At 43.5% G+C, this 24,701-nt stretch overlaps 1 protein-coding gene and 1 long non-coding RNA gene across 10 annotated transcripts in view; one reads left to right on the top strand and one right to left on the bottom strand.

The window, feature by feature from the left end:
• KATNAL1 (katanin catalytic subunit A1 like 1) overlaps positions 1-23,792 on the bottom strand; it is a 76,296-nt gene extending 52,504 nt beyond the window's left edge. For 2 of the 7 annotated variants that reach the window (XR_012040437.1, XM_072850409.1), the window contains exons 1-5: positions 23,180-23,779; positions 14,827-14,910; positions 13,706-13,881; positions 4,699-4,859; positions 2,549-2,717 (exon numbers count right to left, since the gene is read on the bottom strand). Coding sequence is in view for 6 of the 7 variants with exons in the window: in XM_072850409.1 (XP_072706510.1) it covers positions 2,549-2,717; positions 4,699-4,859; positions 13,706-13,867 (492 nt within the window). In the remaining variant the exon portion in view is untranslated. Of the gene's footprint in view, positions 1-2,548; positions 2,718-4,698; positions 4,860-13,366; positions 13,488-13,705; positions 13,882-14,826; positions 14,911-23,179 lie in introns of those variants that run through there. The other 5 variants (XM_072850412.1, XM_072850408.1, XM_072850411.1 and 2 more) reach the window with 4 other exon arrangements.
• Positions 22,985-24,701, top strand: part of LOC140646453 (uncharacterized) — a 62,940-nt gene continuing 61,223 nt past the window's right edge. For all 3 annotated transcript variants that reach the window (XR_012040439.1, XR_012040441.1, XR_012040440.1), the window contains exon 1: positions 22,985-23,193. This is a non-coding gene — a long non-coding RNA (uncharacterized lncRNA). The remainder of the gene's footprint in view (positions 23,194-24,701) is intronic.

Here is a 24,701-nt window from a genome sequence, read left to right as displayed (position 1 = left end):
ACAGTCAGGTTAAAAGTCCTTATCTCAAGATGGTTACAGTCAGAATGAAAAGATTATATGGTCTGGGGAGGAGAAACGGTGAAAGAAGGCATCACATGTAAAATGAGACAAAATATTTCTAAAACATACATACTATAGCTATATTTATCTTGAAAAATATCACAAATAAATATGCATATTGCATTGTAATATTATAGCCAGGACAGTGTACAACCTATTCAACCTATACAACCAACATCTTAGGAAATGGGTATGGCATCCAAGTTCATTACATGTTCTAAGTAGTCCTAGTCAAGCACCCAAACCCAAGAACTACAGAACTGAAACGTTTACTATGCAAAAAGAGATACTTGGTTACTTAGTTTGAAGCTTCAGATTTGCCCTATTATTTTTAACTGAACATGAAAAGTTACTGAACCTTTGATTCGACATACTAGGCTACAGAGGAAGGCTTCTTGCAGCTTTATGTTCAGAAACTGAAGAACATAAACACTTGCAAACTAAGAAAGGATAAAACTGAAAGGGAAGTTAAACCTATTTTCATGCCTGTGTGTAAAATATGGAAAGTTGCATTAACGTCTTTCACTTCCCATGCCTGGCTACTTCCTCTTTCATTCAAAATTTTCTTCAAAGGAAAATAATGGATCCTTTACAAAAATCATTATATAACATGCGAGAATTTGTAACCTGGGGTGATTTTTACATACATACCCCAGACAAAGAAAATAAAATAACCACCAAGTAGCTAGACAAAGGGGAAAAGGGGCACATGTACTGGTATTTTTTGAAGAGTAGACTTATTTTCCTTCTGCCACCTAGTGACCACTTTATTCAGATAAGAGTAGTGTTTAAAATGTACCATATTAAATGGAACACCTTCATGACTCTTCCTCTGCCTCACAGCAGTAGTGTTGCTAATCACATTATCCCCAGAGACAAGTATTGTACAAGTCATGTTGTTGTGGGCTCCTTATAGTAAAGCCCTATAATGCTCATCACCGGAAAGCTTCGAGAGCAGAGTTCACCCTCATTAGAGCTAAGACTTTGAAGGCTGCCTTACACAAGCACATCTGGTGAACCTGTCACACACCACGACTCCAATTCCCCATATAGCTGGCAGAACTGTAAATAATTTCATAGATCTTCACAAGCTTTTTATAGCTTGCAGGATGCACACTTGTTATTTTAAATCTTACTGATCCAGGGTAGAGAGATTTCTAAAATGCTTGATCTGTGCAGTCACTCAGTGGCACTGCTGAAAATGCGCCTGGCCATACCTACTGATGGTAATAAGAGCTGGGATTACTTAATACTTTTCCTGTGTATCAGAAAAGCAATTCATGATGGAAAAAGCGTATCTTCGAGTTCTTTCTGTGCTGTGAAGAAGCGACCTGTAATAGAAAGGCCACGAAGGGACTAACCAAATTCATTTGGAAGAAAACTGGCCTAAATATTTTCTTATTAATCTATCATGATCTGTACAATACTGCGTGCGCCCATAGGAAGGGGCTTCTCGTATCTCTGTCTGTCAGGAAAGTAAAGCTGCTTCAGTACACTCTCGACTTGTATCATTTATACCACAGATTCCTTGGGTTCCTGGCACTGACTCCACAGTTAAACTTAAAAATGCAAGTGTCTCAGAAACAGCAATTTGCACATTTTTTTCAGCCACAAAACAGTCCTGCCTTTGACATCGCTACTTGATAGTGAATCACTGTTTCTCCTTTTCTTTCACTTTCAGCGCTGCTTCTTTTTCATGGGTCTTCAGAGGAAAGAATCTCCAACTTACTCTAACTTATTTCATTGGTTTTATTTTTAAAACAAAACCTTTCCAAGAAGCATCTTCCTAAACACTATAATAAATACAAACCCCTTTTCATAAACTGAAGAAAATGAAAGATGCTAAGTTTGCTTTTACTATGTCTCCCTCACATCATTTTCAAATATATAACTTCAAATAATTTGGCACAGATTTACCTAGCCTCAATGCATTTACAGAACTGTCCTGGACTTGTAGGCACACCTAAATTTTACTACTGTATGGCAGAAGCAATGGTACTGTGGAACTCCATTCATAATGCTGCAAGTCTAGAGAAGGGCACTGGTCTCACTTTCGCACTTTTTACATGGAAAACTTTACAAAAGACCTGAATTGGATTCCTTTTTTTTTTAAAAAAAAAGGGTGGGGGAGAAGGAGGAGAAGGGACTTTATGCCTGATTGACACTGACAGATTAAAGTCCAGCCCATGGTCTAACTGAGATGATAAGAAACCCCCAGCAACAGCCTACCATGCCTCCTCCCTATCAAAAAATCTCAAATCAAGACAGAGCAAACATGACAGAACTTTCCTTAATTTGGTGTCATTATTACTGAATACCCCCATGATATATAATTTGTCCATGAGGCAAGAGGAAAGCACCAAGTTTTCTTGCACGGGATTACTGTGGCTTTTTATTATCTGTATTAAATAACTAAAACTAAGAATGCTTCCCTTTGCCACCTGCTGCATTGTAACTCCTTGCCCCCGCATTCTTTCCCACTTCTTACCTTGTCATCTCTTCCTCTAGCTCTAGATTCCCTTTCACGGCTGCCTGCAGACTTCTCACCCTTCGATATCGCATGTGCTCTGCCTGCAGGCCCACGGGGCTGCAGTCCTGGTGATTCTTTCCTCAAAGGTTTTACTTCTCGGTTGGGACGTTTTATCTGAGGTGGAGCCCTAACAAGCAACCACAACAAAAACATGCTAAAAACAGCGAAAAAAGAGCAACATTAAGAAGGAAGGATTCTAATATTTCATTAATTCCCTTAGTGCATTATTACTAAAGCTGACAAGCCCCTAAGTCTTATCTCCCTATATCTGCAAATCTAGCAACATATTTCTGGTTCTGTCTGTCACCTGAAGTAAGAAAAAAATACAAAAGGAAAAAAAAGTTTCAACAGTGGGAAAAAAGAAAATTAACAATACTATTAGATCAGTACTCCTAACCAATCTTACAACAAACCAACACGCATGTAACAAAAGAGGAAACGATTTAGTAAAAGTCTTCAAATTGTAGTTTCCTCTGACTCCAAACCAGGAGATGGTATTACGCTACATATGCACAAGTTCTACACAACCAGATGACATTCCTGGTTAAAAAAAACCAACAACAACAACAAAAAAAAAACCAAAACAAAACAAAACAAAAACCAAGCTGGCTAATAGCTTTGACAGGCCCCAAAACAAAGGAGGGAGAATTTTAAAACAATCCTCCTACCTCTGACTTCATTCCCCTGTGTGAAAATGTCAACATGTAAAAATTGCCTAGAAAGCAAAAGCAAACAGAGCTGAACTGCAACCACCTATACTTGTGTGCATCACCCACGATGTCAAAGAGAACTCAGCAGTGGCAGGAGAAATAATTTGGTTTTAAGACAAGGTGTCACGATCATTTTGCTCTAGGGATTGGACTTGAAATATAGGACTAAAATAAATGGCCAGGAATGTCACACAACTTTAATTAGTGTCCCCTATTAAATCTTCTACTGATTCTTGTTTTGAGTAACTCAAAATTTGCTAACTCCAAAAACAGTTTCCTGGAATATGGCTTAAAAAGAGCACATACTTAAACGCGCTGCTGGATACAACTGCTACATTTTGCTTTGTATACATTTTCATCAAACTTAACAGCATAGAAGAGTGGCTAATTTTCCTTACTTATGTACACAAGATTTAAATTTTAGCGTAAAAAAGCAGATGTATCTTTACCTCTAAGAAAGATACAAGAATAAATACATCTTGCACTTCATGTAACATTACCACAAAAATTCTGATTTCTACTACTCACAAAAGTAATCAGCGTTAATATTATTTTACACTTACATTCTTGGGGTTTTTTGAAAAGCGAAGATCCATTTGTTCGATAATCATAAAGCATATAAATTTACAAATAAACTTGGCATTTCTTTCTGTTAACCAAGATCTCTCATTTTACTTCATTCCTTTGCTTATGTGAGTATACACATATTAAAATTCTTTGCTATTATAATGTTAGAAAAATGTTGGCATGATGTTATTCTTGTTTTTAAATTTGATTTGTTGTTTCCAACAACCTGTGTCAAGCTCTATTAGGGTGAAAATCGAGATTTCAGAAAATGCACAAGCATCTATTTTGAGAAAACTATTAGCTAACTAAAGTTACCTTAAAGGTGGCTACAGAAGAGAAACACCATCTATAACAGAACCTGTTTAGCAATAAAACTAACCAATGGATTAAACACAGGTCATATTAATCTGTAGCTACGGAGCAACTTCTAACCACCATGTCCTTCAAGATCCTTCAGTTCCAGCTCCTTACTGACTTCCTCAGCCATCAATTAATTCAACTGCTTAAATAAGCTGAAATGGAATTTTCTCCTCACACATGAGAAAGGCAACTGTCACCAAAAGCCCACTAACCTCTCCAGCAGACCCTAGTTCCAGGTACTTGGCTGGTCACTCCTACCAGAATAGCGGAGTGACTTTCTTTACAACTTCAGCAATAAATCCAACTGTAGTTTAATTACTTTTTTCCCCAATGAATTGTATTTATTCTTTATTACAAAAGACTAAGGGGTAAATGAAATGTGATTTTCACGTTACAAATGCATTCAAAAAAGAACATAAAATTATGGCAACCCAACTTTATTCCACCCACTCTGCTTGAGCCTCTCATTACCTGTGTTCAGCTGGAACAGGAGGGGGCCAAACAGCAGGATCTCTAAAAGGCTCATCTTGACAGGACACAGGGATATCTGCAGGTCTGTCCATTTTAAAACTCTCTAAAGTGTTGACAATGCTCTTAACTTGTTCATATTCTTCAACCAATTCTTGTCGGACCTTGAGAAATACATACATTATTTAAAAATTGTTAAAATTCAAAATTTTTTTAAAAACCATAGAAAGTACCTCAAAACATATGCTACCCTCAAAAGCAGGGACTCCCAGGCCTTTCCATTCATAAACCCCAGACCTGTCAGGCTGACAACAGATCTTTAACAGCAGCATAAACAATTGAATCTCTGTTGAGTTCATCTTCCTGCTTGTCAATGTCATGACCAGACATGATTGCTAACGCAGGGATCACTCTTCCATAACATGTGCTGATGCTTACATTTATGTGTGCATGTTGACATGTATGCACACATACTTTTATACTAGTAAGGGTGCTGTTCGCAGATCTTTAACATATTTGCTACTATTCTGACATAAAAAAACTTCTCTGATTACAGTCTCCAAGGTCCTAGTTATAAAACTGGCTGAAGCATTAAAATATAACATTACAAAATTAACTTTGTGAGGGGCACAACATCACCATACAGTCAAAGCACAAGCCAATTCTTTGGTGGATTACAAAGATTAGAACACAAAATGGGAACTTTAACACCCTATAGCATAAGTTCAAATGATAAGTAAAGCAAGTAAAATAAAAATGAGCAGAAATTTTGTCTCAGAAAGAAATCATGTTGCAGAATTATGCAGCTGAATTTTATACTTCAAGTTTCTATTGCGACTAGTCAGGGAATTAGAACTACTGCAATAATTTCAAGATTATTTACTTGATATTTGTTCATTTCAATTTTCTTCCATGAAGCCTAGGAAAAATAAAATCTGTGTAGAAATTTGCTAATTTTTAAGTGATATGGCTTGTTACAAGCTCAAGTTTTGTATGCTAAGGTCACCAGTTCTTAGTACACACCAGCAGCCAAAAACTGCATTGTACATTCTTGCTCAGAAGCATAAGCTTTCAGTGCATTGGCTTAAGATGTGCTAGGATTCACCTGAGTGCACTTGTACTGCATCTTACCAGTCTTCCACCTATCACTCAATGATGCTTTCCATCCTGTGGGATCTACCTCCATGCTTACTTTGTTTTTTACCTGCTCAAGGGTCATAACACCCAGATGTCACCTCTTCACTGAAGTATTGGTGCACACCTAAAACTAATTAATGCATTGCTGTGCATGCCTGGAAATCAGTATTGAAGCTCTGCAGCTAGGATTACCTTAGGCCAATATCAATCTTGCCTGTTACAGGCTCACAGCTGGAGCTACAGAGATATCCTGAACCTTTGCATCCACTGGAAAGGCACATAGGCTCTAAAAGCTCTCACGAAGAAACACTATGGTGAGGATATTTGCAGGCTGCTACCAGGCACACTGCTGAGTGAGGCTACAACTAGCACACACTGCAAGGCTGAATCAAAAGCCAGGATCTGAAGGCAGCTTACAAGATGGCCAAGGAAAGACACCAGGCACCCAGCTGTGCTCATGTCACGCGTCCATGTGAAAAAGAACAGGGAAAAATACTGCCTGGGAATGCTGCAACAAGGCTTCACTTTGTGGCAAACTGAGGACAGTATCCACAGATGTTAACGATGTTGCCTGAAATCCAGACTCTCTTTGCTGTGCAGATTCTGAGTAATCGAGAGGATCAGGAGAATGGAGGTCTGCAAATCCAGCCTGTCTGCTGAGGTTATAAGTATAACAGCAGCAAATCAGGGAACTAGTACTAAATAGCATCACATCTTATGACTGTTCTTCCTAATGGTGCTTACTGGTGAAAAGATGTGGCCACTACCCTGAGATCTTCCTGTCTCCCTGTGTGCTTGGAAAGGAACCACGCTGGGCACATGCAGGGTGCTGTGTCTTATCAGCACACTTTTAGAAACATGCCTCTTCCAGCCTGATTTTCACCTGCTCATCCCATTTTTCTCTCACACTCTCATTTCCCCTCTCAGAATGGCATCTTTCCTCACTCGCCCCACTCTACATATTCAAAACAGCAGCAGCAGCAGCCCCCCACTTTTGGTGGGGTAACTTCAAGACAGAAAGCACTGACATAACCATTTGGTGGGTACGGTGTATAAAAGAATGAATGATTAAATCAACAGCACTCAGTAACAAACACACATCACCTCTTTCTGGAAGCTACAGTTCTAAAATGCTACCAGGTACCTCCCACAGCAATGTATTGTCTACTCTGTAATATTTTCCAGGAGTTTTCCCACTACATGGACAAATTAGGAGATTTCAGCAGCACAAATAAATTCTTCTCTGGTTTAAAACCTTGTTTAAGAAGAAAAATATAGGTGACTGTTGTCAGCAAGATACCAGTAAGGACAGAGTGAAGGGTAAATCCTCAAGGCCCTGCACAGTTCTTGCAACACTGCGTTTACTTCACCAGGAGCCCTATGTGCATCTATACAAAAGGAGACTTGAGTATGGGAAGAGCTTGATCATTTCACAGGGCAAAGCAGCCTTCTTGCTCGTTCCAGATGGGGTAGCTGCATCTTTCCAAAGACACAGGACATCCAGCTCAGGCAGGATTGCTCTAGTAAAGACAGTCAATGCTTGACATGCTCCCCGCCCCCCCGCTTTGCTCTCTTTGCTTTCTCATCACACAATCAGCAGACATATCCCCCAGTGCAAGAACTTCCAGCTGAGTTACAAATGTGATTGATTACTAACTTGGTTCCTTCAAACTGTCTAACACACATCCCTCCTGTCCAAAAATAAATGCAGCCAAACAGCTGCTGTGAGGTACAAAGGAATGATACAGCATAAATCCTCCAGGGCACCGCTCCATGAGAGACAGCCGCTTCCTACTCCAGTGCTACAGGAATACAGACAGGATTCCTTCTATCACACTTCCAACACATGTAGAAAAGTTGGTGGAAAAGAACTTGCCAGCACTGAGGGCTGGAGTGCTGTCATTCAGCTCTCTTGGACCAGCAAGGAGGATGGTATCTGAAAACTGAGAGAAAGTGAGCCTTTGATGCCTTGAAAGCTGAAAACAGATTAACAACTGCTGGCCATCTCTTATCCAGACCTGAACAGACCAAACTCTGAAATACACACCCTTATCGCTTACTCAGTAACTGGCAAACCAACCAACAAAAACCCCTCAATGTACTCAAACAGCAAGACCACAAAGGAAAACCAGCTGATACATTCCTAGAGGCCTTAAAGAAACCAAGTCAGATGAAACAGGTGCAGAGTTTCTTGCATCTGAGAAACAAATAACCCAGATGTGAGCCAAGAAGGGCTGTGACATAATTATGGAGGTGACTGAGCACCGCCTTTGAGTGATCAGTGCTACTCTGAAGCAACCTTGGAAAGCTGCAAACAGGAAGATCACTGATCTGGACTCACCCCGTCTCTTTGCCGCCCCGTCACACCCTTCCCTGGGGTGCCAGAGCCCTCAGAGGGCTCCAGCTCAGGTTCTAGAGAACCTGAAGAAAGCTTTTAGGTTATTCACGTTTAAGCAGTTTCAGGAGATAGCGTGGGCCGAGTTAACAGCTCACCACTGCCAAATATCAAGATCTTTCGTCTCCTCACCCTTTCTCCCCAACCACACTCTGCCGCTGCTCTTCTGGACTGAATTCTGGCATCTCAATACAGTAACCCAGCTTGGTAAAATGACAGAAAATTAGCGTAGGAGGGTAAAAAGAAAATAAAGGACACTTCTGCTGGGTTAGCAAGCTGCACTGGCTCGCTACCCTGTGATCAGGTGAAACCCAGGACAAAGAATGGCAGGGTGCAGAGGAGGGAGAGAAGCTGGTGCAGCTGGATGGAAGACTAGGTGGGGAAGAGCTTGGCCTCTCTGGGCATGGCAGGATGTTAACTGGGTTCAGCTACCGTTTGAAACTGCCTGCTCCCCAGAGCCACGCTCTGGTACACCAGCCACCCCTACCAGCCACATCACCTCCTCCACACAAGCAGGCACTAGGTGATGTTGGAAAGCCTGATAAAAAGCCTTTTAGCCCAGCGGGTGGCCCCACAGCTTTGTTTTGACATTCCAGCCCTAAGGATTTACAGTAACCAAGCAGAAAACACATCCTAACATATGGGTATAAAACACAGTGACCAAGAGTTGAGTTCACTCTTAACAGTAGTTCCAAAAACCATTTCAGGGAGTTTCTCTGTATTTTACAACCTGGCAACTGTTGTATCTGCCATCACCAGTTTTTATTTGCTATGCTAGAGCTTGTACTTCTACACAACTTCCCATAGCAATAAGCATGGGTATTTGTACCTTAGCAAATAGAAATCATGTGTGGTTTGGGGTTTTTTTGATTATATCATGCTGGAACAAAACCAATCAAGTTTCTATAAAAGTGTTTTCCAAACCTGAAATTACTGCCAGCGATTAGTGTTAACTAAGAAGCCCATTCAACAAGCTCCATTTTAAAAAAGTGAAAATAATAATTCCCTAAACCATACCCAAAATGGATGCCCTGTAACCCAGTCTGATCCCATGGAGTGAAAGTATAGCTCCTGTAATCACAGGAGTTACCTGCAGAATATTCCTTAATTACTCATGAAGTAACCTACGAAGTGTTAATTAAACAGGCATGAAGCAAAACCAATGTAAGCACAGATTGACCGTAACGTGTTTAAAACTTAAAACTTGCTGCAGTTCATCCCGCAGTGCCAGTTCTGCTTACCAAAAGTGGCCCACATCCTTTATTCTTTAAGCAAGAACATAGTGCACCTAATCACCTGCTCCAGTGACCATGGTCAGTAAGGCACCTTCTTGCTGGCTACTCCAAGTGCTCTGAGAATCATTGAACTCCTGCCTCAGCTCCGGCTGAGGCTCCTGTGCTCTCAGATATTGTGCAACACAGAGCACACGGTTGTAACATGCAGCAGATTTTGCTCGACAGCCGCTGGCCTTGTCGTAAGCCAGTGCTATCACCCCAGGGCACGCTCTGCTGTCATTCTGCAGCTGCTGAACTGTCACTGAAGCAGCTCTTTCTAGAGCTGCTTTCCAGAGCCAGCTGTCTAATAAAAAGACTGAAACAGCCAAGAAACTCTCTCAGAATAAACAGGGGGAATGTCAACACAAGTCAAGTTCACAGTAGCAGTCATGAGAGTAAACCTACCTTTTATTGTTCTTAAGTAGAAAAAGAGATGAGTTGCTTCTGATTTTGAATCTTTCCAGTCCCAGCCTGCATTTACATGGATGCATATGCCTACATGTCAGCCAAACCTCAAAGCACAACAAAGAAGTAACTTTTTCTTTTTCAAATGAGCTCAGAGGCCTAGGAGTGAGGATAAGAATGGAGCTACACTCAGCCACCCAAGAGCAAGCTGGGAACTCCCTGTATGCAAAACAAATAAGGGTCTCAAGAGCAGGTCACCCTTGATATCCCAAAGCCAAGCTAGTTATCAAATAATCAATGACAATGAATTTTCTGAAGTGTCAGAGGAAATTCTTATGTTGTCACACCGCTGCTTTGGTGGACCCTCCAGGATGCATCTTTTGCCCTTTTGAAGTTCTGCAGGTTGTGGCAGACTAATAACACAATCCCTCTCCCCCAGTCAGCACTGATTTTGAAGTCCTAGAAGCAGTATTGCATCAAGTGGAACTGAGCCAGTCAGTTGTTCCCAGGGGAGCAGATGATACACGTTCACATTCCTCCTCCTCCTAACTATCAGCACCAAGCACAAGGAACCCTTGAAATCAGGGTACCCAGTTGCAAAGCTGAAGCTGTCTGACTGTGCGACATGAAATACAAGCTACCAAATACTTGCACAGAATATCATTCTGTCCAGACCAAACTGTAGAAATTTTAAAACAATGACACCTAGGCAAAGAGAGGTAGATCAAGAGTGTTTGGGAGTCTGACCCAAAATCCCAACTACTTTTGGTTCACCTCCGCTCTACATTGCTCAATAAACTTCTGGAAAAATCCCGTGTAGTACACAAGGCAACAAAACAGATCCACCTAGCATGAGGTAGCTATTCAGGATGGAGCATCCACTGTGGAGAAGTGACCAGATAGGGAGAACAATGGTTCATGTAACAGGTATGAGTTGGTCAGCTGCAGAGCCATGGCTATAACTATTCTTTGAGATCTTACTCATATGAACATTCCTGTTTTATGAGGGAACACATACACAAACACCTGAAACTGAGTTCACTGCCTCAGATGTACCAGTAGGACAAACACCATGTTTGTGCGCTGCGCACAAACGAACAGAAAGGAAGGGCATGCTTCATACTCAGCATTGATGTCCCAGGAATCCTTCAGGAGGTTGAAGATTGTGAATGTGCATGCAGACAGTACATCTCAGAGAAGAACTGGTTTAAGTAACAATCTTCTCCTTCAAGCATTTATCTACGTGGACATTCACACTGTGGACTGCTCCCAACAGTAAAAGCGCTACCTACCCAGTGTCTGCTAGAGATCGATAAACTCCACCTCCAGAAGGTACCAGTAGTATTATCCTCCTCAGGTACCTCAGAGGATGGAGAAACTGAAGAACCTAAAGAACAAGCCAGTTCCATACACCAGAGGAGACAGAATTTCAGGTAAAAATCAATTGCATTCATCCCCTTAACCATCACCTAAGGGTTGCTTTGCTTCTCGTGTCACTTGCAAGAAGCATACAGGCATGGGAATCTTTTGCTTCTGCACATTACTGGTACCAAGTAGGTTAGACCTGAATTTCGCTAAACTTACGTAATGTGTATGGCATAACTCTTTCATGAGAATGATCTAAAAAAAAATCTAAATATTATTTTAATATGGTGAATGAGTGTTTCTTGTGATCCAACTTTTGGTTTAATTTTTTTCAGAACAGGCTGTCTGTCAAACCACTACTGAATGTGACTGACAGTTTGGATGTAGCTGCTGTTGGAGCTGGAAAGCAGTGCAAACATCCAGATCATCAGACTCCCTCTTAGTCTGTCTCAAGGACTGAGAAAGCACAACAATTATTTATCAAGAGTGGGTAAGAAAGCAGATCTACCTCTATAGGTCTCACCAAACCATTCAGGTGCAGGTATGGAAAAGCTAGTGGTTCCAGGGCTGCATTGTTTGCTCTCAGGGCTATGTAATTTTGTTCCCAGTGCAACAGGTAGTCCCATAAATGAATGAGAAGGCAAACAGGCTGAGGACAAAGCACTTTTTTTTTTAATCATGCTTCTTACTTTTTGGTGTTTGTCCCTGAGCCGAGACTGGCACCAGTAATGGCAAAGCGATATTCTGACAAAGCTCATCTGCCACCGCTGTGTTGGGAAGTTTCAGAATTAACATGAGCACACAGCGTGACAGACGCTACCCCACCTGCTGCTGATCTTTCTGGGGACAGTTCTCTAAAGTATTTACGGGACACTGTCAGGGGCCATTCTGTTTTTACCTAAAAGGGATAATTTCTGAGAAGGTGCCAACTTCAGATCCTCTGCTAAGGAGCCAACTGCCTTCCCCAGGGAATAATCCTGGAAACTGTGTTAATGGTCCTTTTTTACTTCAGGCTTGTCTCCAATGTACAGCACGCATTCCATGGTGCACAGGCTTCTCTGAAGCAGTTCAAACAACACACAACATCACCAGACTTGAAGTAACCTTCACAAGATAAGAGCTGTTAAAAGTTTAAGGGAAGAATCAATGTCATCGAAGGAAACACTAAATACTAGAAGTGAAGGCAACGCAGTGATGCAGCTGCAGAGCAAGGAAAGCCTCATGCTCTACCTTCACGCCAGCTACAAGTTCAGCAGGAACTAAGGACACACATGGGGCATGAACACCTTGTATCTGCATGCCCTGGGGTGGGGAACAGCTCGAATACAAATACTTGAATGTGAGTATCTCCTAGACAACATTCAGGTTATTACGTCACCAGGAAAGCTAGGCACTATCGCTGCTACTTGTACATGCACATGCTTTGCAGACAAGCTCTTAATAAGCAGACAGACTTCTAGAGTTCTATGATAAACACCTATGAATAGTACTGTCATTACAAAATGATTGCTAACAGTGTTGTAGCTATCAGTACACAAAATACTCTATGTTAGTGTCAGATGTTTCAAGCACAAAACCATAACCAAAGCACCTGCTGCAACAGAAAGGAAAAATTTACTTCTATTTTTAAGTGACATCATTTAAACATATGATATTTAGAAAAACTCTTATTGAAATCATCTCTTCAGCTACTTACTGCAAAATTTTATCTTTTATAGGAGCTACGTTCTTCTTTCAAAACACAGTATTTATGCAACATGAATTCTTTATTCTGGAATACACCTTTATACTCCAATTGTTTATACTCCAATTTTTTTTTTTTTATAGAACACATTTTGTACAATGAAAAATGGGACCACAAAATGTAAGGAAGAGTTAAATACTGAAAGTGCTAAATGAGGGTTCTTACATTTCACCTGCAGATTACTTCCTTGGCTTCAAAAGTACTCTGCTTAGCAGGGAGATGCATGTGTGCAAGACTCAGGCTAAGAGTATTACCTGAGTTTTAGAAACCTGATCCAAATTTGCACACTGTAGCATTATAGTTAACTGCTACTCAGACAACTATTCTAGTGATGCTAACCCATCCACTCACATTTTTGTTTACTGGACATTAGATGGTCAAAAGATAAAACAGCAAAAGGAAGTCCTCAGCAAAACAGTTTTTTCCAAAGTATGCAATCACACACAAACAGACCAGTGATTAGCCAGACATCCTAAGTGAAAACAACAAAAAAATTGATTCAATTAGAACAAAATTCCTTTTGAACACACTACAAAAATTATTTTCCCATAAATATCAACAAAATATTGTAAAAGAGATGTTGTAAACTTAACTGAAATATACGTCCTCTACATCTTAAAAGGTTTGGGAAGTATAGTGTGTTTTTCAAATATCAAGTAATAGAATAAAGGCAACCTTATTTCACCCTACCTGTTGCCATTTGCCCTTAATTGCCGGATCTCTGATCGACTGGCAATGTCTCTGGATTTGCTGGATGACACCCTGGTAATATACCATAGAAGAGTCATAATTCCCAAGGAGTGCATATTCTCTTCCTTTTTTGGCATTATCGCAAATCTCTGCTAAATTCATCTTCACTCACAAATCTAAAAGAGAACATAATCATCAGAAAAAATGAATTTTACATGCTGTAGAATAATTCAGACCGTGACACTTTAGTTTTGTTTATTCTCTCATAGCTGAATTGTGTCTTTCCGCCCCTCGTTCCCATCCAGTTCCCCTCTTTTTCAACCATTTAGCTCTGGAGTATCTCTTTACTAGCCTAACTAGCCTAAGGTTTCAGATCATGTATCATAACTCTTTTATAGTGATAAAACCCACAACTTCTTTGCTGCCTTTGGCCCCAATCCTGTTAAATTAATGCAAGAAAATTAAATGGCCTGCCCACCCTGAACCTAACAAGCCAAACTTTAATTTGTAGATCACCGCAATATATTAGCAGCCATCAACCCATGAATCACAAATCACACGAGGCATTAAATTGCTTTTTATACTGTTGTATTACATACGTGCCTAAATGTGCCAACCAGCATCAGGGAAGTCTGCACTTAGCACTTTCAAGAGCCCTCACCCTAATGAGATTACGATATGGTTGAATGACAGCTCTACTATAGACAAATTGAGAGCCTCATTCTGTTTAAATATTCTTTCAAAGTACTCCAACATCCACATTGCTGACTTGGATTTTTTCATTAAATTTAACATGTCACTTTGGATTTATGGCAGAGTTAACAATCCAAATTTAAGATTTCTTAAAACAGTGATTCCCAAAGTACAACCTTCCCCTTGTCCCTAAAACAATTTAAAATTTACAGATTTTACTAACTTTTTATACAACTAGTAAACTGCAGCATGACTTTAAGGCAAACCCATAGTCCAACTTTTCCCAGTAACCATTCAAGAAAGCAATATTAAACCACCCATTCAAAAGGAAGCTATGTTGTAAGCTAGGTTTGCATTTAAGGTTCAAGATCGAAGCAGTGCCTGCCCCTTTATCTGAATCCCACATGACCCAAAGTCTAGGTCCTTACCGCACAAAAAGAGCATCAGTTTCTTTTCCTTGTCCTTTGACCCAGGATGGGTGGGGTCCCTGACATTCACCCAGACATAAACCTCTGGAAATCAAAAATAAAAAAATTACAATTCATAGCTACACAATGCAAAGAGTTGCATTGACGAAGGGGGAGGAGGCCAGCTCAGGAGGGTCGTCCACTAGCTGCATCGAGGGTTTGGCAAGACCAAGGTGGTAAAGAAGAAACAGGGAAGGAAGGATACAGCCAGATGGGGAGATAGCAGGGTGTGGAGCCTGGCGCAGGACACAGTTCAGGCTGGACAGCTGAAGACAGCCTGTGATACGGAGGTGCGTGCAGTAGGAGCTGGTGGTAGCAGAGAGAACCCACAAAAGGGAGAAACAACCTTTTACATCCTAGTGGGTTATAAAAAAGTTAGTTTTTTAGAACAGATAAGACAAGATCAAGATGGCATTAAGGGGGATGTATCTTATGCCTTTGTATTCCCTCATGCTTAGCAAAATTCAAACCTTTGACAACAAGTTAAACATATATCCACATGACCTTCATTCTGCCCTCCCTGAATGCTGCCTATAGCAAACACACACTCTGCCTCTCAACATTGCCAAACTGATGGTCCTTACTGATGCCTGCAGCTGCATACCAGGTCTGCTCCACCACCTCTTCACTCCTGCTCCCTGCAACTAAGCCATGGAAACCTGCTACCCTCATTTAAGCCCACAGGCCACACAATTTCCACGTGGCTGAAGACTTTGATGGCAAGAACATGCTGCTACCCCACAGCTGGCACTCCACTGAGCGCAGCAAGACGCATCGGGGCTTACTTGTCCTCGTGCTGTGCCACACATTCAGCTTGCAGATCATTCCCACGGGCTGTTATAAACTCTGGGCAGGAGCAGAACTAAGGTGGAAAGGGTGACGACCCTAATTTTGTTTTCTCTCAGTGCTGAGGAAGGGCAGGATACATAGTTGGAGAGCTCTAGCTCTGTGGCAATTAAGACCATTTAATTTTAAAATACAGAAGATGGTAACTGACAGGAAAAAGTGATGTCACTTGCATTGCACTGAAAATTGATAAAAAGATAGGAACTGAATATAGGTTACAACCCATTCAGATCTGATGAGTCAACTTATAAATGAACAAACCACCACCTGGGGCAGAATCCATTGCCCTGTCTTCAAACACATCCAGGTTAGGATCTGCTACACAACCAGCTTGTCCCCATAAGGAAAACAGTCCTCAAATCTCTGGAGGTTTTCCCCACATGTAGCAAAAAAGAGAGAGTAAATAAAACATTTCTAAGGAACTGCTGCATTGAATTCCTAGAAAGCCGTTAAACAGAACGTGTAGTTACTTTAGCAATCACTTGTATCTGTTTATTACAGCTAGTTCCCACCCTGCAGGCGTGTGTTTAACTCCCTTTTGCCTTAAGAGGGCTGACACTCACATCCAGCTCCCCTTAATCCCAGAAGAGTGCCCTGCTCACCAGAGGAGACAAGCTCCTCATCTCCGGTGCAAGCTGGGCCAACCCATGGGCCAGAGGCAAGGCACAGTAGCCACGTAAACACGTGCTCACTTCAGAAGAGTGGTTAGTGCAGGGAGCTGGGAAGCAGGAGGCAGAAAAATTTACATGGTCTTAAAACTGCAGGGGGAAACCAAATGAGAGTCTCCCATTTCCTCCAGCAACCAAGAGTTTGCGGGCTTCTGGCCTCATGCTGGTGACACTGAAGCTTAAGCAAGAGCTTGATGCCGGTGTGTCACACTGGAGAGCTTCTAAACATCGACGGGCACTGAAACTTGGAGCATACAGAGAGGTTGGTGGATGTACACGTATATACCTAGTGAGTGGTCGATGCCTCCAGAGCTAGGCTGACAAAAGCGTCTGGATCTTTCTCTTGGATTCAGACACTTCAATTTTTACTTATCACCTACCCTGGACACCAAAGCAAGTAATATAGCTTGAGAAGGTGAATATAACATCACCCATATACCCGAGACATGTTTGAAACAGCAACTGTAGACCTCAGTCCTAAATCAGTGCTCCCCTTGACCCCCAGGCAGTTCCTTGAGGTCCTACTGCAAAAAGACTGGCTATTTTAAACTAATGGCTAAAAATGGTTTAAACAAACTACAAACCTTTTACACACACCAGCGATGGTAATGTTAGTTCAGAATAGCCAAAGCAAGTCAAAACAAGTATGTCCAAAACTAAGGAAAAATTATTTTTAGGAAGAAATTCCTTCCTGGATTGTTTTCTGGACAACCCCACTCTTCAGTGCCAGGGGTGGGGAGGAAGAGGTAGCTAGAACTAGGTGGGGGCTTTTTCATGTTATGTACTTACTTTTATTATTTGTTCTACATTATATTATAGAGTTCACACAATGTTGCAAACATCCAAGGAACCAGAAATACAGAAGTCATAAATAGTGCTTTTGTTGTTTGTTTTTTGTTGTTTGGGGCTTTGTTTAAATGTTTGGTTTTCCTACCATATCACAGTCACATCTTTTAAGTAAATACACAGCCAGGACAACTGTTGTCAGGTTCATTTAGAACAACTTACACATTACTTGTGACACCAGCTTTTCATTCTATCATTGCATGGTTCTTTCCTGCACTAGACCATAACAGCTCCACGGCACGTCAAGATATCCTTGGAGATTCCTTAGTTCACAGATCATTGACAAGAAGAGACATTACAGACATTCATGCCGGCATAGCTGCCACACATGGGGTCTCAAGCCCACTTGTTAAAAACCCTGCAGCAGCTAGGCTAAAAGGTCACAGGGGATATTAATCTCTATTCTTTGGAGCATAAGCTGAGCTGATCCCTATCTGGGGTCAGAAATAATTTTTCTCCCAGAACTAAAGCAACGCACAATTGAGCAAGATCCAAAAGACAGTCTATTTTAACATTAAAGCATTATACACACACAAACATATCCACAGGCAGATACAGTGACTGTGTGAATGGTGGGCAAAGGGGGACAGCTTGTTTAGCACGCTATTCCAAACTTGTGTGTAACACGAGTGGGAATGCAGGACGACTGCCCCCCTTCAGCCCGTCTCCGACTTAACCTCACCCCAGTGCTACCAGAGGCAATAAATGCCCTTCCCTATTGCTGGGGTCTGCAGCAGGGGTTTTCCTATTGCTTGATACTGAACATTCGACTCTGCAAGTGCCAAAACAAAAGGCACCTCTGCTATCTTTACACGTCTCTTTTATGCCTACGTGTTTTGACACAGTTACACAACTGCATCCCATTTTCTCCACAGGCACTCGACTCTTGCACAGGGTGGATGACACTCATTAAATCAGCAGTTACTCATTTTTGCTTTACTTTCATTGTTTCAATAGTCACATCAAGCCTTATTTACTGCCTACTAATCAGACTCTTCTCCAAATCAGTTGTTAATTCCTGATAGGTCTGTAATATACCCTTTTTTTTTCTGGACATGGGTCTTTCTCTGACCAAAATTTTACCCAGGCAAACCAAAAATTTTCCACAGCTCCCTGAGATTGCTGGACATATGGTCTCACATCACAGCAGCTGTGCAGTATTGCTGACTGGACGGCTGAACATCTGGAAAGGACTGGACGTACCCAGATGAAGACTCGTTACTAATTCTGTTTCTCATTTTCTGTAAATTAGCCGTGCAGCATGATGTTGGGCATCCCGAAATGCAATGTAAGAGACCCAACTACCGTCACAAGACAGAGAGCCATGCTGTTAGGCACCATCTTCTGAAATCCAGTGCTGAGGTACAACTATACATTTTCCACTTCTACGAACTAGAGCCAGGATGGCCCTCTGCCGCTGCACAACCCCAGAACAGGTCAATTGCCACAGAGAGCAAAGCAAGGAAAGCAAATTCCAGTGTTAAGAGGTTTTGATTTTTGGATTTATCCACTTTTTTTATGCACTCATTTCTATCACCAGAGTCTAAGCAATGAACTGAAGTTGTTCCTTTCTCAAATTCTTCTTACTGCTTGGAAGCTTTTCCTTACAATTAATCTAAACCTACCCTTCTTAGTTTAAGGCCATATTGTTTTTTTAAGTCGATTTGACCAGTTTCAAACAGCTTCCTCTCCTTCGATTATGTTTCCACTTAAAATAGTACAACGATCCTATTTTCCATTTTCTCTTCAAAGTTAAAACTTGTTAAAATGGAGACATATAACAATATGACAATACCCTACCTGGAAAAGCATAAACTGCAACACTAGCTGGAACATTATCAGAGGAAGAAAAAAGTATTTTTTCCTTGCATAACATGCAATTCCTACTAGAAGCCTACAGAAGTCTCTGACTGAAACACAGACTGTATTTGTTTTTCATGTGCTTGATGTATTTTATTTGACTTTTAAGAATAAGTTATTCAAAAATGCAGTTATTCAAAAAAATTTAAATAAGTCTTGCCTGCTTTATTAGAAAGATTATCCCTTTTATTTTGGACATGTGTGTAGAACAACTGGTCTTCATTTCTAATAATTAACTGTCCCTGTTCAGAAGCAATTGCTGATGCTGCAGACAATTATCAGGCATTACGTTCACATGACAAAAACATTTTAACTGATCATTCCCAGATAAAATACAAACAAACAAAAGGCTTGCCAAGTTCCACAGCCAAATCTATCTTTCCCTGTTAACTTGGCTTTGTTTAAACTTGCAGCTGTGGTCCAATGGACTGGTGTGGAAGCTAACGATCATTACCTCACAGGATCACAACTCCTGTTAAAAATATATATATATAAATAAGAATGTGGCTCAGTTCCAGCAGATTTGTATTTAAACTACATTTAAATGGCTGAATCAAAGACAAGAAGTGTGCTATGCCAGGGCTCTTTTCTTTTTTTCCTTTTGCTGTGTGCATCAGCAGCAACAAGAATGGCTACAACCACAGCAGCAGCACCGGGGATTGCAGCAGGTCATGTCATTGGAGTGTTCGCTCCCCGTTCGACAAGTCACTTCAAAGCAGCACACACACCAGATAAAACATACACATGCACCGTGGTCCAGGAAACCCAGCACCGAGGGATCTTTCAATTCAGTTAACTGCTTTCTGTTAACTGTTTTTTGGCTTCTTTGCACTGAAACTCTGTTTTGAAATAGCAGACGTGGAGTTAATGGGGAAATGTGTATGGAAGTGGGAAGAAGAAGCATGTACGAAGGCCTCAAACTATTTTTGTGTGGAATCTTCTGAGAGCTAACTTGAAACAGAGAGTTGAATGTTACTTTAAATGCAAGTGAAAAAAAAATCTTCAAATGAAGTAAGGACATTCACCACAAGTTAACAGTAAACACAAATACATAAGAAACCACTAAACAGTTGGTCAGTGTTTTAATTAGAGATAATATACTATTGCACCAAACAGAAAGCACCCCGGAGAATGAAATGGCCATTTGCAAAGCCTTTGAACTACAATTTTCTGAAGAACTAGAAAGAGTAGAACCAGAGATTGCTGCGCTATTTCTAAAACTGACTACAAAAAGGTATTCTTCTCCAGAGCACCTCATGTACCAGCTTCAGGCATGTCCATACAATCACACCTCTATTATTTAGGGTAACAAGGTGTTCATCAGCTAGGCTGGATAAGAAATGAGAACAGCTAACACAAACACAATGGGGCATTCTAGGAAGTGTAGCTCCATAAACATGCAGTTTAGGCAGCGAGAGGCTTGCTAGCCTCTTCTACATCTTAGCCATGCTGGACCCAGGCTGGCTCCACACATCTCTCTCCTCTCCGGCACGGTCTCCAGGGCTTCTGGCATTAGTACCACACCAAACCCAAGCCAGTGTTCAGGTGGCACCAGCCCTGAGGTGGCCAGTCCCTCCTCTGACAGGATGCAGGGCTCAGATACCTGAAGGATTCTGCAGGGCCTGTCCAGAGCTCAACAAAGTAGAACTTGGCCCAAATCAATAATCCCTCTGGCCCTTTGTGGAGCCACTTGCTTCTCTGCACATCACGTGTGTAAGCACTTCTGATAAAGCAAACGTGCCACCAAAGATTCCCAAGATGGGTCTGTGCAGAGTCAGCTTGGGTTCAAAGTGTTTATTAGGTCGGGCTCTGTACCAGGAAAGGCAGTTAAACTGCTTCTGCACCTGGGCCTGGATACAGCATATCCAGGTTCCCACAGCACTGCAGCTCACGAGCCCTGCCAGACCACAGCCAGCTCCACAAAGACTCAGTTCTGGTGCTGCTACATTCCTAGCACAGCCAATCTGCAACCCAGATAAACTTTCCATGAATAATTGCAGGTTTAATGGACTCACACATGTGTTTATAACCCTGACTCATAAGGTCAGAATTTAGGCCTGGATACTTTTCCACCTTTTGAATTCCCCTCTGAATTTCAAAGAATTGGCTCTTTAGGACTATGAATGTGTATTTTTTAAATTAGAATTCTGCTTTTTTAAATTGTTCTAAAGAATAGTATATACTCTTTAAAATACATATTTATATGCATATTGCTGTTAGTGCTACAGACATCAAGTCTTCAGGTTTCTCAGCTCATCCCCAGAAGAATCAGCTTCTTTTTTGCAATTATTTACACAGTAAACCAGATAAAGGCCTATTGTTGTTTCCTTGTCTTCCATTTACTTTCCTAACTATCTTGAGATTGTGATTAGCTCAGGGCAGGATCCATTCCTCTCCATTACCTGCTCAAAAGCCCAAGACTCCAAGAGCAAAGCACTCTGCAAGCAGCAATGTTCACTTCTGCAGTCTGGTAAGTATCAGGAGCTGCAAGAAGCCTAAGCCTGCCGAGGATGTATCTGATATGGGAGCGGGGGGAAAGAAAAAAAAGAAACCGCCCCAAAACCTTCAACTGCAATAAAAATCAAACATCCATTGGCAAGAAACCCATGCCTGTGACATCTGAAACTGTATTAGGAATAGACGTTCAATATTCATGTACAAGGGAGTACTGATGCACTGATGCTTTTAAGATACAGATTTTCAGGAAGAAAAAATAGCTCTCTCTAATATACCGATCATAAATATGTATATTTTAAATATGATATGGAAGAGGAACTGTAATTTTATTCCCCCCCCCGTGCCTGTTGGAGAATACAAGATAAAGGATAACACTAGAATTGTCATCAGAGGAAATGGAGAGGGAAAAGAGACAAATGCCAATACTGACGTAATGACAGAAATGTGGGCACAATAGAAATGAAGCAAAACTATTGTAAAAAGTAACACTGTGTCTGTTCATATAAAGATCACCTAGTGCAACAAGCTCAACAAGAGCCTAAGTGTGGTAGGACACATGAAACCGCAAACCATGAAGTGAACTGGCTGGAGAGACTTTCTAGGGCCCCTAGCTCCTAGGAGCTCTCTTTGACCGTTGCCTCCTCCGTATCCCTTTACCCAGCCTCCAAGCTACTCTGCCTTCTGCACAGCCCTCCCCTTGCATCTGCTCAGCCGCTCCTCCTCCAGCAGATCTCTCCCCTTTCATCCATCTACCTATGCTCCCATGTGCCCCTTTCCTTGCATTCATTCTTCCCTCCGCCTCCAGTAGAGTCCTCCACTTGCATCCGCACGCCATCCAACACATCCTCCCCCCAACGCACCTCCTAACTGCATCCACCCACCCGGGTTTCTCCCATACACCCCCACCCCTGCATTCACTCATCCTGCAACACACCTCCCCTTCTGCAGCCATCCGCCCACCAGCACACCCCTCCCACCCACGTCCCCGAGCCCGGCCTGCCGCATACCCCTCCCGTGGTTCCACAGCCCCCCCCTCCCATCGCACCCCGCCTCTCCTCCAGCATCCTCCTCCTCCCGCAGGCACTCACCCTCCGGTGCGCCCCGCACCCGCCCCTGCGCCCAACCCCTCAGACACCGCACTCCCTTCCACGCTGCCCCTCCCTCCAGCCCCCCACCCTTGACCCCCATCCACAGCGCTCCGGCCCCATCATCCCCTCAGAGGAGGCTCCACAGAAACGAGTCGCCTCAACGCCTCATTCAGAGCGAACCTCCCCCCTCCTCACAGCGGTCTCCTCTGCGGGGGCAAAGCCGTAGCACCCATCTCCCCCCCCCCCCCAGCCGAGCGCGCTGGGGTTTGTAGTTCCCACCCGCCGCCGCTCCCCTCAGCGCCCAGCACCCACCGGGGGGCGCGGCACTACACTTCCCAGCAGGCTCCGCGGCAGGGGGGGCCCCGCGCTGCCCTCCGCCAGCCTCTCCCGCCGCTACCCCCCCCTCCGCCGCCGCCGCCGCCTCCTTCAGCGCGGCGGGACGGGCAGCGGCGCCGCGGCGGGAGGGCGGCCGTTGGGCCGAGGTCCGAGCCGCCGCCCGCCCCGGGCAGCGCCGTGAGGGGCCGCCCTGTAGCCGGGCCCTGCCGTTACCTGGGAGAGCCGGGGTGCGTGTCCGCGGACGGGAGCGGCGCGGGGCGGGGGGCGCAGTCCTTCTGCTCTGTCAGACCGGGGAGGGGGGAGAGGCACGGGGCGGGGGGACGGGGACGGGCGGGGGAGGGGGTGCGCGCGCGCGGCGGCGACGGGTGGTTGCCATGGCGGCGGCAGGGCGCGGGGAGGGGACGGCGCGGCATCCCGCTACCCCGCCCCCGCCGGGAGGCCGCCGGGGCCCCGGGCGGTGCCGGCCCCGCTCCGGAACGAGCGGGCGGGCGGTCAGGCTGCGGCCTCTCTGGAGCGTCCGCGGCCTTGCCCTGGCAGGGGGGAAGGGTGGGGTTTTCCCGGCGAGCTTAAGACAAAGGAAAGTCCCGCTGCATCGCTCGGGATGGCTGCGGCCGCCGCCTGCCCCCGCCGCGGCCGCCAAGCCTGCGTTTTGGCAGTCCGTGGAAGATCTCTGTCTTAAACATCCCGACTGGAGGCAGGCAGACGGCCTCTCCCTTTCCGCCCGCTACGGCAGGAGCGGGAGCTGAAGCGGCGCAGTCCCTGGCGAGGGAGGAGGCTGCAAGCGCAAGAGCAAAACCCCCGAGGTCCCGGCTGGCTGCGGAGTGCCGGCTGTGCAGCTTCCTCCTGTCCTCTGTGTGCTGCGCTGCATCTGTATTTAGGATTTAGTGGATGAACACGCTTACTCAGAATGCAAACCTCATCTGTTTCCACTTCAGCTAAAGAGGAGTGGCTAGGAAAGGGAAAATGTGCAGTTGTCTTGTATGGGCACGCAGAAGGGGACTCGACACTGTCTTTGCTAGCGGGTTTCATTGCTTTTATATAAAGTAAAGGAACAGATTTGGGGATTTGCCTGTTCTTTGGACCAAAGTGATACCTGGTGATCACGGGCAGCCTCGCAGGACGGCACCACCCAGTTTGTATCGTCTGTTGAGGGTGAATGTTACCTAGCATTTCTGAAGCGTGCATCTCACAGTTAATATGAACACCCTGGTCTCCTGTGAGGAGAGCAATGCGGTTATAAACCTCCGTAATGATGTCGTTTCACAGTTAATGCAAGCCAGCCTATGTCTGTGTTGCCACCAAAAAGGGCAGTCCTGCCTTCCTCTCTGATCGTGGCTGTGCTTTCCTGTTTGTTATTTACACGGCAATAACGCTTATGTTGCCATCTGGCAAGGCAAGCCTGGGATCTGATCCAGCGGAAAGCCAGTTATGCCCCTCCAAAAAATTACCAGACTTCAGCTGGATCAAGTTCCTGAACTAGCTGACCCTGCAGAGCTGCTGCAGGCACAAGAAAGCAGAGGAGATGCAGAGGCAGGAGCAGTTCACTGAGATCCCGGTGGATCTGAGCTGCGTTTCTGCATGCAGCTGCACCACTGCAGTGAGTCCTTACTGCTGGAACTGCCTTCATGAGAGCTCTGAGAGGGTCCCACTGATGATGATCTTGTGATCACTCCCAATAATGACACATGATTTCTCCAGAAAATGTCAATTGTAGTTACCTTAAGGTAGCAGCATG

Source organism: Ciconia boyciana, chromosome 1 (genome assembly GCF_034638445.1).
Source record: "Ciconia boyciana chromosome 1, ASM3463844v1, whole genome shotgun sequence".
In the NCBI taxonomy this organism is placed as follows: domain Eukaryota; kingdom Metazoa; phylum Chordata; class Aves; order Ciconiiformes; family Ciconiidae; genus Ciconia; species Ciconia boyciana.
Note: the sequence above shows the minus strand (reverse complement) of the source record. Positions and strands in the feature narration are given on the sequence as shown.